This window comes from Antedon bifida, chromosome 5, assembly GCF_963402885.1.
Source record: "Antedon bifida chromosome 5, ecAntBifi1.1, whole genome shotgun sequence".
Classification (NCBI taxonomy): domain Eukaryota; kingdom Metazoa; phylum Echinodermata; class Crinoidea; order Comatulida; family Antedonidae; genus Antedon; species Antedon bifida.
Genome location: NC_136230.1, coordinates 5890051 through 5906078, shown reverse-complemented (window position 1 = coordinate 5906078; position 16028 = coordinate 5890051). Strand labels below are relative to the sequence as shown.

At 32.4% G+C, this 16028-nt stretch overlaps 1 protein-coding gene across 2 annotated transcripts in view; it reads right to left on the bottom strand.

Moving 5' to 3' along the window:
* Nucleotides 1-16028, bottom strand: part of LOC144843095 (uncharacterized) — a 49451-nt gene that overhangs the window by 17475 nt on the left and 15948 nt on the right. For both annotated transcript variants that reach the window (XM_078699787.1, XM_078699788.1), the window contains 4 exons: nt 10396-10512; nt 9740-9894; nt 4172-4274; nt 2378-2543 (listed from right to left, as the gene is read on the bottom strand). In XM_078699787.1, coding sequence (XP_078555913.1) covers nt 2378-2543; nt 4172-4274; nt 9740-9894; nt 10396-10512 — 541 coding nt within the window. The remainder of the gene's footprint in view (nt 1-2377; nt 2544-4171; nt 4275-9739; nt 9895-10395; nt 10513-16028) is intronic.

Genomic DNA, 16028 nt, shown 5'->3' with positions numbered 1-16028 from the left:
GATTGGAATAACCACCAAGTTCCATGTGAAGTTTGCCTACCATCCTCGAGGTCCTGGGTTCAAATCCTGTCTGTGACCAGGAGGTATTTTCATGAGAAAAATTACTCCACATCCAAAGAGTTGTTGAAAAATTATGTGAGCAGCTTGTGTGTCTGAACGAATTGCCATCTATTACAGTACAATGATTAAATTCGCTATTGGCAATCTTTTGCAATACGACGAAAAATAAAAGATAATCTTAGGCTAAACATGCAGGTTACAAGAAGTCACTGCTATTGAGTGACATACATTTGGATGAACATCAGGTTGTTATACAGCAACACCCATTAAGAGGACATCATTGGGAACCAACAGAGTGTCATCTTAAAGCTCTGTCTACACATTCAAACTTTATGTGACTACCATATTTGGGCATACCACTACTATATTTGGGCACATCACACTTTTTTGTCAAACTACAGTAGTTTGATACAGTAGTGTAGAAAGAGCTTTATATTACAAGTATTGGCTATAATGTTAAATCATATATTTCCCCTAGTTAATTTCATAGGATAGTGACCCCTTAATAGGGGTATCCCCTGTATAGGGGTGTCCTAAAGGAGGGGTTGTACTCTATTCGCAAAAAATAGGTCAATGAATTTTCTAAAAGTTAATACAGATAAAAGTGAACATACACACTTGATAGATTTAACATTATAACTAGCCAATAACTTTTAATTAAACTAACATTATAACTAGCTAATTAATTCTATGGTTAATTATAAAGACAATGTTATTGCTATTGTTACTCAATTAAAATGATAGGCTGAAGCGAAAATATTGTCATGCAAACATTTTTCAAACTAGGTCATGATGAAGAATGCTTATGGACAGGAATAATAATGATGAATAATTTTAAATTAAGTGCAAGAATTATTTCTCCTTAATTTATTAATATCAATGAGATATACTGTATTCACATTTACAATAATTGTAAAATTATGTATTTATAAAAACACAACTGCGATTAAAATTTTGTTACTTCTGATTAAAATGAGTTAATATTCATCAATCAATTTGTATGAATAATTTCATACAAACGATTAATTTTATCTTAAAATTATGTTAATATAAATTTCTTTAACCTATCAGCTTGGCAACGAATGTACATGCATTTTGTGATATTAAAAATCAATGGCGAGCCATGTGGTTGGCAAGGATGGAGTAGAAACACGTATTACACATATTTGTTTTATTTGCTGTAATTCTGTAGTTATTGCATCTTTCATCTTTATCATTGTTCAAACTAACTGTTATAATGTATTGAAATTATTCTGGACAATTTGATTGATATGCACTTACTCTACACAGAGTTTATCGCAAATAACGTACATGATGCATGATGGGAAGGAATTGGGAGCAATAGCGCCACCACCAGGATATAAAATTGTTATTATATTGGTGACACTGTTTCTCACAATTCCTTCCCATCATGCATTGCGCATGCTATTTGCGATAAACCTTATTAGACCACACAGAATTTCAGGGTATGTGGATACCTTTTTTTTTACTAATGAAATATACGCGTAAAGGTCTACGGACTATAAAATCATTAATAGTGAAAGTGTTCTGTTGTAATGTGTTCTTATCGACCAGCGGGATAGTTTTCATGGAACGATTTACTTCTATTCATAGATTTTCATAAGCCATCTTTATCCATGATTATGAACAGGTTTTACAATTTAATGCCGTTGAGAGAAGACATATTCCAAAGTTAATCGTGTTGAGGATACACCACAGTGTACAATAATCCTTGGTGTTAAAAATATCACTACAAATTAATTTGTTTATTAACACTAATTTAATTAGGTTCTAATGTAAAGTAGGTTACTACCTAAAAGGTTCTAGTCAACTTGGTAACATAGCCTACTGTACTAGCCTCGGCATTTTGAGGTACGGTAGCCAATTCCTTTCCACTCCACTTTACTTTCGATAGCTTAAATTCAATTTTAAATATTTGCATAAACAGACAACACAATATAAATACATAATAGAAAAAACAATTAAAAAATTACAATTATTTACAATTCAGTGCAATTATAATATTTTCTGGGAGGGCAGCAAGGGGTTAATATTGATCTTATAGACGAGAGAGAGGGAATGGGGAGGGTAGATTGAGGAAGCGGGACATCTTAGCTTGGTATCGGAGATGAGAGGAATGTCGGCCATTTAGTATTTTTCAACGGGGTACTCATTTACAGCTGAGTGGACTTGGCTTGTTCTTCTAGAATTAAAACAGGGTCTTTCTGTATGATAGTCAAGTGTCCTAACCACTCGGCTACGTAACTGAAAATTCAACTTTAAGACCAATAAATTATTCAAAACAATGATCAACTACCTGAATGGAAGTGACAGCCATGCCTTCTGGCGATTCTGCGAAGCGTACCCTCGTGGGCTTGTTCTTGAGTTTGTGCTTTTTTGTAGCACTCAGAAACGATGATTTCAGACCGGTTTTATCGATGTACGGTTGAATCACAGTCAGTCGTATAGATTCAATTGAATTTCTAAAGATAATAATAATGTAATAATATTAGATGTTCATGGCAGGGTTAAGCCCTGTACAGGCCTACAACAGACAGAGTATATGATCAGTACAGATAAAATAATGCATTACACATTTTTAATTATAAATAGATCATACAGCTCTTCTGAAGGACTAGGCAATGATGGTCAAGCTTCTTGCAAATCATAAACATATCTCAATGCCTTCTCTCATACAAGTACAATTCCTACTACTTCTCAATCTCATTCACTTTCTTTGTATCCCATGCCCTTCTTCTTCCCAAATCTCATGCAACATGGGTTGCATATGGGTTGCAGCTGGGCTTCATAATTTCCCTTAAATTTTCATGCTTTATAGATATGAGAAAAATAAAGATGTCACTTTTCAGTTTGCTTTAATATTTTTCCACTTATTCACAGACTACAATATGGTCCAGCCTACCACTTATTAACAGACTATAGTACAGTGACTATTGATTTATCTAAATTGTGATTTTGACACTTAGAAGTAGCATTATATTAATTTTCAGAACTGATTACAACAATGTCACCTACAAGGCTAGACAACCAACCTTGTCTAAAGGCTGGTTTTTATCTCAATTGTTTTGACCAATCATTGATACATTTTGGTACCTGGAATTATGGGAGAGAAACCTCGTCTAAGGCTGTCATTTTATCTTAATTCATCTGATGAATGATGCATTGTGCAATAATTCAATCAATGTGACATTTATTGCAATCATTAAAACAAAGAATGTGGCGTGTATTGAATTTAAATACATCTAATAAGCAATGAAAAAAAGGGGTTTTTCTTATAATAATCAATACTTAGTATTCTGATTGAATCTGATATAGCTTCGAGCAAAACTGTAAAATCATGTTTTATTTCAAACATGTATTCATTCTTTAAAAATACATTTGATTTGATTTTATTTCAACATAAGATTACAAGACAATATATGAATATAAATAATTTACAAGCAAATACATTAAATAAGAAACCAAGGATAGCCCATAAAGTCGAGAGAAAAATCAACTTAATTCCAATCACAACAAACACATATAACAATATAATATGGCAGAAGATATACAATTTAAAAATATGAGACAGTAGCAATTGGATGACATACAGCATGAACTTAGAATATAGTATCTGTTATAATGTTTATTTGTTATTTGTTACATATCATCTATATTACAGAACAAAGTATAGGATATAAATTTTTAGCTGTTTTTAAATTTAATTTGAGAACATTTTAGAGTGTGGAACGAGGGGGACATTTTCAGCTGAAATGTTCAAATCCCCATCAATAAATGTATCTTTTCTCATCCCTCATGGGGCAATTCAAGATGTAGAGGGGTGTTCGAGTTCTATCCCGCTCTTCGAGGAGAAAGGCTATTGTTGGTTTATCCAGGTAAGCTAGGCACAAAATAGACCAGTGTACAAAAATATAATATAACAAATAATGAATGGTGTCAGAGGCAGTATGTCAAAAAGAAAATGTTTTTCTCCAAAATAAAATATGTTACATTAATAAAGAGTAGAAGATTCAGAAGCACATGTAACCCTATGTGATCCATTTTACTTGGATCTCTAAAAATGTTTTTACCAATTTTGAATTCAACCAACCTGATTTTGTTTATGATATATTCTCGATCACTCATCCGAACATTTTCATCATCTATTCTGCAAATCTCGTCACCTGGTAATAACTTATCCACTGATGGGCCACCTGTTAAATAAACATACGAAAGCATTAATGCCACTATAAGCCTAATAGTATTCAATAATCTTTTATTTCAGCATTTAACACCATAGAAATACATAATATACAAAAGAAAACAAAAGCATCAGTAAAATTCAAAAACTCATAATCTGTGTACAATAAAATACAAAAAAAAACAACCATATTATTGGTATTAATGTCGCCATTATATACTTACAGTTTTAGTATTTGTGTCCCCCATTATGACCTTAACAATTTATATAGTCATGAAACAATATAATATTGTGTACATAACAATAGGAATTTTTATTGCATAATATTAAGTATTAGGTCTACAATGGATATGTTTATGATCTTCCAAATGAACAAAGCATTAAACATACAGTTTAGGTATTAGTGTCGCCATAACATAAACGTATAGCAAAATCATTGATTGTGAAAACATTTATATAGATAATGTGTCTCTCTCTCATTAACAACAGGGTATTTTATGATGATTTTATGATCTCCCAAATAAACCAATCATCAAGGACTTTGCTTAGGTTCTGTTTCTATCCCCAACTACAGAATTTGTTTAAAGATGTATTGTCCCCCTGAAAAAATAATATGCCATTTTAATGTAACAGAATAGTTATCCACTTTGACCAAAAAAAACAATTATTCACCTGAAAAAATGAAATTTAAAGCAAAAAATGGTCTAATTGGCTGCCAACCAATGGGTTTTTGGTTAAATTTAACCATTTATTTTGTCATTTTATAAGTGAAAACACTGTTTTAGTTTTTTTTTTCTACGGAAGTGATTAACTTTATTAAAACTACAAAATAACATATTTAAAGTCTGATTTAAGTAACCTTCATTTCATGTTTTTTGTGGACAATACATCTTTAAAGTTAGAAATCTGTCGTAGATGTCTGATGTAGAGATTGGTTTGTAGATGTGCACACTAATGTGGCCTCATTTACTGTATGTTTAGTTTTGGTGCAGGGCCAAACATTTTTCCGGTTAAAATTCAATTTGCGGTTGTGATGTGTCTTAAATTGGTACATGCAACAACATGTGTTAAGTTCAAGAAATATAAAGGCGTGTGGCGCAGTGTGTTGGACTAATGATAATGAGATCGCGAGTTTGAATCCAATACTCGCCACATTGCTTGTATCCTTAGACAAGGGATACTTTACTTGCCTCTCTCCACCCAGGTGTACAAATGGGTACCTGGTACAAAGGTCAAAACACAACTGCGCTGATTACTAGCTGCATTATGGGAGTATGTTTCCATACGTGTTTGATCAAAAAATGACCAAGGTAATAATGTGAAGCGTTTAGAGGCTTTGTGCAATAAGCACTATATAAGAACGAGTATTATAATTGAAATAGAATCTTGGATTCATTTCAATTACTGTAATCAATATGTTTGAATAGCCTACTATGTAATTCACGCAAATCATTATGTAGGCTAAAAATAAATTGAAATATCTACAGTAGGATGGCATTTATCAATCATTTTTGCTTAAGTCAAGATACATTAAGGGGACAATTAGTGTTTGATGTGTAAAAGTACACATGAAAAATTATGAGTGAACATAAATATGTTCTGTCTTATTATTGTTAAAAAAACAAATTTATACCTTTAAATTACTACTGAATATATACAAGTTTAATATACAGTAGTAATAACATAATATAACATTTAGTTATCTATAGAATAATTTCCTATGAGAAAAGTGTATACAGTACAAATATTTTCAATGGCAACGTTTCATATTTACATAAGTTTGACGTACACAAATGTACCGCCTCCATGATTAAAAGGTAACTATATTTAGTACGATCTCTTTAAATGATATCAATTGTAATCTTTGAAGTGTCCCATAACTTTAAGTAATCAATAAGGAAGTATGACCCATTACCATGGTAACATACAACAACAGCGAGGTATTATAAACGAGTATACAAAGTAATAATTAGCAACGATCTCAATTTCTAAAATCACAACCAAAGCATGAAAACGATCGGCGAGATTACATCAATGTTTAACATTTGCACTGCTGTCAATGTCATCTCATATATTGAAATTAAAAGATTTGTTGAATATACAAAGCCGGATACAAATTAATGGCTTGTATTAAGGATTCGGAAATTTGCAATAATTACTCACTCGTAATTTATGAATTTAAATTAATTTATGATGATCATGGATGACAGGGAGTTTACTCATCGTTATAAACTATTTATCTTGTGATTTAAACACCTAAGTCAGGGTGGAATCCATCAATTAGTGTTAATGTTAAAATGGATTGCCAGTCAGTATGCGTTTTTACATTGTTAAATATTATACATACAGTACATAGTTATTTCATCGTGTTTGTAGTATACAAACTTATGATGGTTATTTATTTAACTTAGCAGTCGATCAATCAGTATATAATAAGATTTTTAAAGCGTTTAGGAAACTGATTCATGAAACCTAAAAGCTACCAAACCAGAACAAACCCACATAACATGTGTTTACAAAATGCATTAAAATTTAAATTAATTTAAAATAAAAAAAAACACTGAATATAAATACAGCGAAACTTGGGAAACCCCTATTTAAGGGAAACACCCATTAGGTACTTAACACAGAAACTCCTCCTTTGGGACATCCCTATTCAAAAGACACACCCAAGGACTAAATACAAAATACAGTAGCACTCCTATGGGTCATTCCTACAGTATTCAGGGGACACCCTTATTAAGGGGAAAACTACTATTAAGGGAAAACTACTATTAAGGGGACACTACTATTAAGGGGACACTATGATTAAGGGGGCACTACGATTAAGGGGACACTATTATTTAAGGGGACACTACTATTGAGGGGATACAACTATTAAGTGGACACTACTATTAAGGGGATACTTTCCTGTGAAACAAACAAGGACAAAAATATGTTTTAACACTACAGCCAACACTATTAAGGAGATGTTCTTATTGAGCGGAAACTTCATAGGGTTCCAAAAATGTCGCCTAAAAAAGGGTTCTACTGTATAGCAAATTATTATTCATTTTTAAAAGTATTTAGTAACAACAATAAAACAGACTACTGTATTTGGTTTTAAAACATGCACATATAAGTAATTGTACTGTGCTCTTAATAGAAAACTCCAGCTGTAATTAAAAACAAAATTTGAAAGATAAATCAATCATTGCAATAACTCACTATATTCAGCCTTAATAATTGAAAGGATAATTAATATGCATCAACACTATAATTAACAATAAATCAAATTCACAATGTAGATCGGAAAGATGTCTTGTTTTATCCTGATCAATTATACTGTAACAATAATGCTGATAGAACTGTTGAGAAACTCAACAGTTCTTTTTAGAACTAGATATACGTGGTGTACCGCAAACTTTTTATCAACATTTGATTTCGCCATGCAAACACTCAAACAATATTTAACAGTAACTTTATACAGTAACCCCTTCTTTGGGACACTGCTATTCGGGGAACACCCACATTAAGGGGACACTTTCATGTGAAACAAAACAAGGAGAAATATGTTTTAACATTGTGGAAAGCCTCTATTCTGGGGACACCTATTCAAGGGGCACTTTGTATGGTCCTGTAGTTGTCCCCACAATAGGTGTTCTACTGTATAAAGTTTTCTTTTTAATAAAAATTCACTGACGGATTGATTATAATATATTGTATTTAGGGGACACCTCCATATTACTGTAGCTATCACCCAGTGGCATAACACAGAGGCCTAAGGCCCCTGGTTTAGGAACTTTAAGCGACCCTCCAACACTGGATGCCTCGGCATTTTTTGCCTTTTTCGACATATTTTAATGCCTGTTTTTTTTCTCTGTGTGCTGCTCAGGGGCCCTCATATGCTCCTAGGTTTAGTCAGTGAGCTCTTATAGCACACTGGAGGCATAAGATGTTTTCAGCCTTTTTCAACATTTTTTAATGCCCGTTGTTTCCTCTGTGTGCTGCTCAGGAGCCCCTGTAACCTCCGGGGCCCTTGGGTTTAGCTAGTGTGCGCTCATAGCTGTTACGCCACTGCTATTACACTGTCTTTTTGTTTCCCAAAATTTTCCCCTTAATAGAGGTTTCAATGTATATAATGCCACGTTCGATTAAGTAGTCCCTGAAGCCAAAACAAATGTTCTAAGCACCCTATTACAAAACTACTTTATTAATCACTGTAGTATACCAGGGAAGAGTGTGAAACTCACTCTGCCCGAAAGTAAACAAAATAAATGGAGCCTTTGTTCTTTGATAACCAAACATTTTTATCGGCCAATTAAATTTCAATAGAAACTTGTTGGCATAATTTGTATACTTTTTATTATAATAGTACATTCCATAGAAATATGAAAGTGCAAAAGAATTCACTTTACTTGCCCGAAGGGCAACCATTACTTAATAGCTCTGTAATACTAAATGAATAATACATTTATTGTTCAATGAATAGATTAAAATATTTTACATGTGAAACTGTTGCACAGTTTTAAGGTTTTTATTATTAATAAATAGTATTAACTGCTTCTATTGTGATTATGTCTAGGCTATTTTATTCAGTCCCACTGTATCATTTTCAAAACTAAAAAGTTTAATCCATGGTACTGAAATCTTGTTCAGATGTGGCAATGATGTTTTTATATTAAATTAATATGCTTGAGCACTCAAGAGTATAAATGATTACCTGGCAGGTTTTACTCCAGTTCATGAATGAACCTATTTATTAGGGAGCTTTCGATTTTATTTTTATTAATTTTTTTTCATATGGCTAAGGATTACCAATAGTACATTAATCACTGTCCTATCAGACAGGTGGTAATCCCCCTGAACAGGGGATATTTTGTGAACTAGTTCACCGGGATAATCCCCTACTCATCTCGAATAATAAACTGGGTTCTTTAAAGTGCACACAGGTTATAACTGTGTACACTGGACATATGATTAGACCGACGACCTAGGAACAAGTCAATTCATTGTGCGCATGCGGGAAAGTTGGGATGTGATTCGACCATGCTTTATTCCTCAACACAGGTTTATTAGTTTCTAGGTCTAGGCTATGACCGGTAACACATCAACTTGTAGATCCTAGGTCGTCGGTTAATGCAAGTCAAAAGCCCTTAAGCTCTGTCTACACTATCAAACTTTATGTGACAATAAAAAGTGATGTGCCCATATATGGACACGATGATGTCATATCACTACCATATTTGGGAACATCACACTTTTTTTGTCAAACTATAGTGTAGACAGAGTCGTGTCAAACACTTCCAGGTATGAGTACTAGTACTTAAAAGCAGGTGTACCAGGGGTAACCACCTGTAATTGATGATGTTAAATAATTATTATGCAAATTATGTGAGATAAAGACAACATTTTAGTCCTCAATAATTCCAACTCAATCATATTTTCAAAAAGTAGACTTTTACCAAATCATGATGAATAATAAATGTTCCTACTAACCTTCAGTTACTGATCTAACGACGACAGGGCGCTCGCTGCCTGCGATAAAACCGAATCCAAGAGCACTGTCACGTACCAGGGTGACTTCACGTTCTACAGGTTGAATGTCGTCAGCCTCGAACGGATCTGCACGTGTTGTTGATTCACTGACATGACTGAAAGAAATAAACAAATCGTTTAATTATATATTATAATCATTGTTATTCTTTTAAAATCGACTGGTTGCTGATTATAATGTATGAAACCTATACAATAATAATACAGTTTATTGGCATTTTCAAATTTTATGATAGATCATGTTCTGGAATCTATTATACAGTATAAATATACCACTTTGCTTGCATTTTGTTGTATATCCCCCACTCACCTACTGTGCTTGACTTTGGTTTAGTCAATTTGTTGTTTTATATCTTCAATAAATCAGGGAGGGGAGGGATGGTTTAGCTATAAAAAAAAAGGTTACAGCCAATAAAGTTATGCAGAGGGTTGGCAGCAAAACTTTAAATATATCCAAAATGTTATGAAGGTATCATAACAATAGATATAAAGAAATACAGCAATTATATATTATAATTGCATGAGTCCTTCTAAAATATGATGTTTACACAATTAAATTGAAGCATTAATCTACTTTATAATTTTTAAGAATTGCTTACTCTATGTAATATGGCTTTTTGTTCTCATCGATAGCTGCTTCCCATCCGTACGGCAAGTCCGCTCGAAGATTCCAGTTCCCGGCCGGGGGTAACCACTGGGAGACTCTTTCACGGTGACTGAAATATAAACAAAGTTATCATTAGTGGAATTAAAGTTATGAAAACCCAACTTTTATAGCAAAAATCTTTCGAATTTATGTTACAAACGATGAATTTAGCAACAAAAACTGAAACCAAACGAGAGCATCTACAGTATGGCACGCCCATAGTGCCTTTAATAGAACAATGAGAATTGACATTACAGTATCTCTTTTTTCAAGTAGTACTTTTGGTTTATCCAGGTAAAATATGCATGAAATAATATTTTAAATCCAAAGTTAAATTACGGAAAAATGACAATGCTATCACCGGCTGGATCTCAAAAATATTTTAATAATTCTTCACAATGTTTACATAACGATACATAATGTATAATATACAATATATATTTCACAAAATAAATAATATCTAATCCATTATGTCTGTAATGAGTCTCTCTCATCATTAGTGTAATACATACATTTAAATAATTATATTAGAATGCCAATATTACTTGATATGGGAAACCTGCCTTCTGGGCCAAATTAGGTTTTTGATAAATGATAGTACAGTAGTACTCAAGTGCTCACATGGGGAAATATAATTCTGAACTTTAATAAACATATATTAGGAAAATGAATGGATCAAGTGTACATTAACCAAAAAAAATCATAAAGCTTGGACGCAACGCAAGAAAATGTCAGTGATAAAAATGTTGGTGATAAAAATATTTGTGATAAAAATGTTTGATGATAAAAATGTTTAAAGATAAAAATGTTGGTGATAACAATGTTGGTGAAAAAAATGTTAGTGGAAAAATATTGGTGATAAAAATGTTTGCCAGTGATAAAAGGTTGGTGATATAAATGTTGACATGAATGAGATATCAACTTAATATTACACATTTAATGTAGAGTAGACCTGGAAATACCTGTAACATCCTCAAACAAAACAAATTCTGCTTATAACTACAAAAAATATATATATTTAAATACATTTGCATTGAACCTATCAAAAAAGGGGCAATTACCTTAAATACATAATAACATATACTTTTCCATATAAGTTGACATGAAATAATATATAACTTCAACACAGAACACTCAGAGACCTGTACAACTTCTATCAAGTTCAAAAATGAAAAGAAACTAAATTGGTAACTTAATAATACCTTACAACCAACATTTTAATACTTACAATTAAGAACCATATGTGTTGTTATACAATAACTACTAATTAGTGATACTTAGCAATAACAATGCAGGAATTGTGTTTCTTTTGTAATTAAAATTGCAATTGACACACCTTGTTGTTATACAGGCAAGTATAGCAAAACCTTTATATATCAAAATGACTGTATGTACTGTACTGGGAAGGTTTTAAACTATGTTAGAAATCCACCAGAGTAGGGGTTGTGGTAGGGATGGGGATTATCCTGGGGTAGGGGTGGGGATTATCCCGGGATAGGGGTCAGGATTATCCTAGGGTTTTTGGAAATGAGATATCAAAATGAAGAAATAAGGTTTTAAACTATATTTGAAATCTACCAGTGTGGGGGTTGGGGTTGGTGTAGGGTCTGGATTATTCTGGGGTTGTCGGAAACGAGGTATCAAAATGAAGGAATAAGGTTTTAAACTATATTTGAAATCTACCAGTGTGTGGGGGTTGGGGTTGGGATCGGGATTATCCTGGGGTTTTATAGATAAAGTTTGATAGTGTATACAGAGCTTAAGAGCAAACAAAACCTACTGTTTTGAGATTAACTCATCTTTTTCCATACTGTATTTATAGAAAGTCAAGCTCATCAGAAAATTAACTAGACTGTTGATTTGTCTCTTTATTTGGAGGTACCCTGTATGTTTATCTCAAATGTGGGTTTTACTTTAAAACAAAAATGGTTTCTCAATACCTCAAATATTAACCATTGCACAATTCAACAGTGAGGAAAGGTAGACGCTTATTCAGCCTACATAAATGTTCTATTACAAACATATGTAAAGTCATGATATAAGAGCACACAATTATAACAACCTTGAAAGTGTATAAAAAAGTAAAAAAAAACATCAGTAAAACAATCATGAACTGTAATTCAAGTACTAACTACTTTGTTTTCAATCGTATATTTCCTGAAATAATTTTTTGTTTGCAGGAAATATTTTGTTCACTATCAATCCTATGGCCTTATTAACCAATCACAGTTCATTGAGACAGGACCCTGAAATACAAGTTTAACCGAAGTCAATAAATATTAAGGATTTCCCTTTGTGTTCATTTAATATAAGAATTTCTAAATGTTAAAGGATTTTCCCTTTAATGTGGTGGTGAAAGTTGGTACTAGTTTGAAGATTTTACAAGCCAATCTGTCACCTTGTTAAACAAAACCAAAATGACAAACTACAGCCTAAGCTAGCTCTGTCTACACTATCAAACTTTATGTGACAAAATGTGAAATGCTCATAATGGACACGATGATTTCATATCACTACCATATCTGGGCACATCACACTTTTTTTTATAGTGTAGACAGGGCTTTAGAATTTTTGTTTTAAAAGTGTATTTTTATGTGTTGTATAAAAATTGCAACTTTATGATCAGGTAATAATAAAGTAACAGCAATTTTTTTTAACAAACAATCATACCGCATAATTGAACGCGGATAAAGTAGAATTAGCAATCTCACGCGCAAATCTTTCAGGCAAATTACTTTTTACAACCAATCTTTTGATATTAATTTACCGAGCATACTAAATCCTGTTTTTAACAGTCTTTTAACTGATAAAAAAGCACAAAATCCAACCAGTTTTTTTCTCCTAATGTCGTCATATTATGAGATGGTGTACAAAAGCTAATTTAAGGGGTCCGTGCATCCATTGCGTAAAGTTAGCAAACCATATAATGTGAACAATGCATAATTTACTTTCTGTTTTGTGGAGTACCATAATCTGTCTGACAACCGAACAATGACAATTATCGTTTGCTATATGATCGTAAGAAGAAGTATTTGTTACGTTTTTTTTTATTACCTGTATTAAATCATCTTAATTATGATTCAATTGATGAAAATCACCTGTTTGATTAAACACCATTCCTAACATTCTAACGCAATAATGAACTTTGGAGGGAAACTTGAATTTAGACCATTCCCACAGACAGTTTTTGTATAGTATATAATAATCACATTAGGAAATATATTGTTTGGAATATTTATTTATTGTATAAAATTGTTCTTTAATTTTTTTTTATTAGCACATATCTAAAAACCTTCCTGTTTAAGAATCAGTACCTTATTAGAATGAAGTTTTTAAGCTAATTTTAAAAATATATTTACATTACAAAACACTATTTTTAAATTACGGGGACATATTCAGGCCCAACAAGGCAAAGTGTCTCCTTAAAAGGGTGTCCCATGAATTGAGGGAGGGGCATGTCTTATCAATAGGGTTGTTTGTAGTGTTAAAACATATATTGACCCTTTTTCGTTTCATAGGGAAGTGCCCCAGAAATAGGGGTGTCCCAAGAGGGTTTCTATTCTAACTGTATTCCATACACAAAAGATAAAAATAAATTATTGGCATTGCACTCTGAAATTGGAAAATAAGGGGCAACCTTTGACAGCTAACATTTTGTTTTTATTCAAGCTAAATCTCTGCAATTTGCAAGCAATAATAAAAATCCATCTAAAGTAATCCTGTTAAAATCTCAGCAAAATGTAAACTCAAGGTTGCCACTTGAAATCTCCAATGTTCTAAATTGGTGGTACTTATTAAATATCATTGGCCTTCAGTCAATATCATATAGAATTAATTGGCCTTCATAAAACACAGTATGACTGGGAATAATTTTAACACTTTACAGTCAATGCAAAAAGCAAACAATAATGATCATAAAACGTGTAAAACACAGTGCCGAATCTAGGATTTTTAAATAGGGGGACCCAGGGCCTAAAAATGGTGAAATGAAGGGCCGAATTTGATGTCCTATCTTTTGCATTACAATTTGCAAAATATAGGCTGGGCCCCACTTGGATCTGCCCGATACAGTAAGGATTGTAGTACAGTAGAAATCCTCCTTTCGAACATTCCTATTCAGGGGACACCCTATTTTTTAGTATTGTTAGGTTTTAACACTACAGCCACCTCCTATTAAAGGGACATTTGGTTGGGGACTGAAGTAAGTTAAATAATATGATAGTAAATGTATACTTGTATTTAGTGTGAACTATATTTATATAGAAAAGGTTGGGGTAATAAAGTTGTATTACAGTATATGGACCAGTGCGTGGTTATTGGTCTACAATCTTCTTTTTGTTATCCTTTTTCTTGTCTTTTCGTATTTGTATCATTCCCGCTTTTTAAGTGTTGAGGGCCTCATGTCAGCCTCGGCTGTTTTGATTCACCCTCATTAAACAAAGTTTAATAAAAAAATATTTTAAAAAACCTTTGAATCTACTACAGTACAGTAGTTTGTCAGTCAAAAATTCCTATGACTAATGGTCATTTTGACAAAAATAATTGATAATTAATCATTATTTCTTAAATTATTTAACAGAATAATTTAAAAAAAACCCATCATTTAAAGAAAGAACAATTAAAACGGTTACATAAAAAAGTCGAGCTGTGTTTTTTGTAAGAAACATTTCTTGTTTAAGATGAGAAGTACTCTTTAAATTATAATGCCAGTCTCAAATACTGGGTATTTACAGGTATGTACAATTATTTCACAATTAGTATTGAGATAACATATAGACATTAATGTCATGAAACAAGCCCACGGGTAGGGCCTGGTGGGCGGTGTTAACAAAAATCATAAACAAAGCCCACATGCCACTATCGCAACCATTTTGAAGCTATAGTTCTCAGCCTAATTAATTGAAATTCTGTGAGGCCATCAACAGAGAAATAAAGATAAAATAAAAAGTTTAATACAGATTATTATATGTACTATTATACGTCAGCATGATGTATTACACATATAAAAGAACGGAATCGCGATTGTCCTCATTAAGATCTTCATCAATAATCAGTAATAGAGCAACAAGGAGTACAGCTGCTAGCCAATATGACAAGAGAATACAAAACAATCAACACAGTTGGGGGTAGTCTGAATAAAATGTCAAACTTTATAACATAATAAAAAATAATAATTATGGAATTATAATTTCTTTATATCAGTTTGTATAATAAACTTTGAGTATTTCTTCTACGAATTTGCCTTTATCACTCAAATGTCAAATGTGAAAGCAATTTTGATATTTCTTACTCTTTCATCAGCTCTCTTTCAGCTCTGTCTACACTATCAAACTTTATGTGACAAAGAAAATGTGATGTGCCCATATATGGACATGATGATGTCATATCACTACCATATTTGGGCATATCACTATCATATTTGAGCACATCACACTTTTTTTATCCAACTAGTTTGATAGTGTAGACAGAGGTTTTGATTCAGGTTTCAACCACTGAGTAGCATTGTCATGACCTTAACTTCACCCTAAAAAGTGCAGTAGGGCCTCAGTTTTTTATAAAATAGTTATGTTTTATGTTTCATGATGC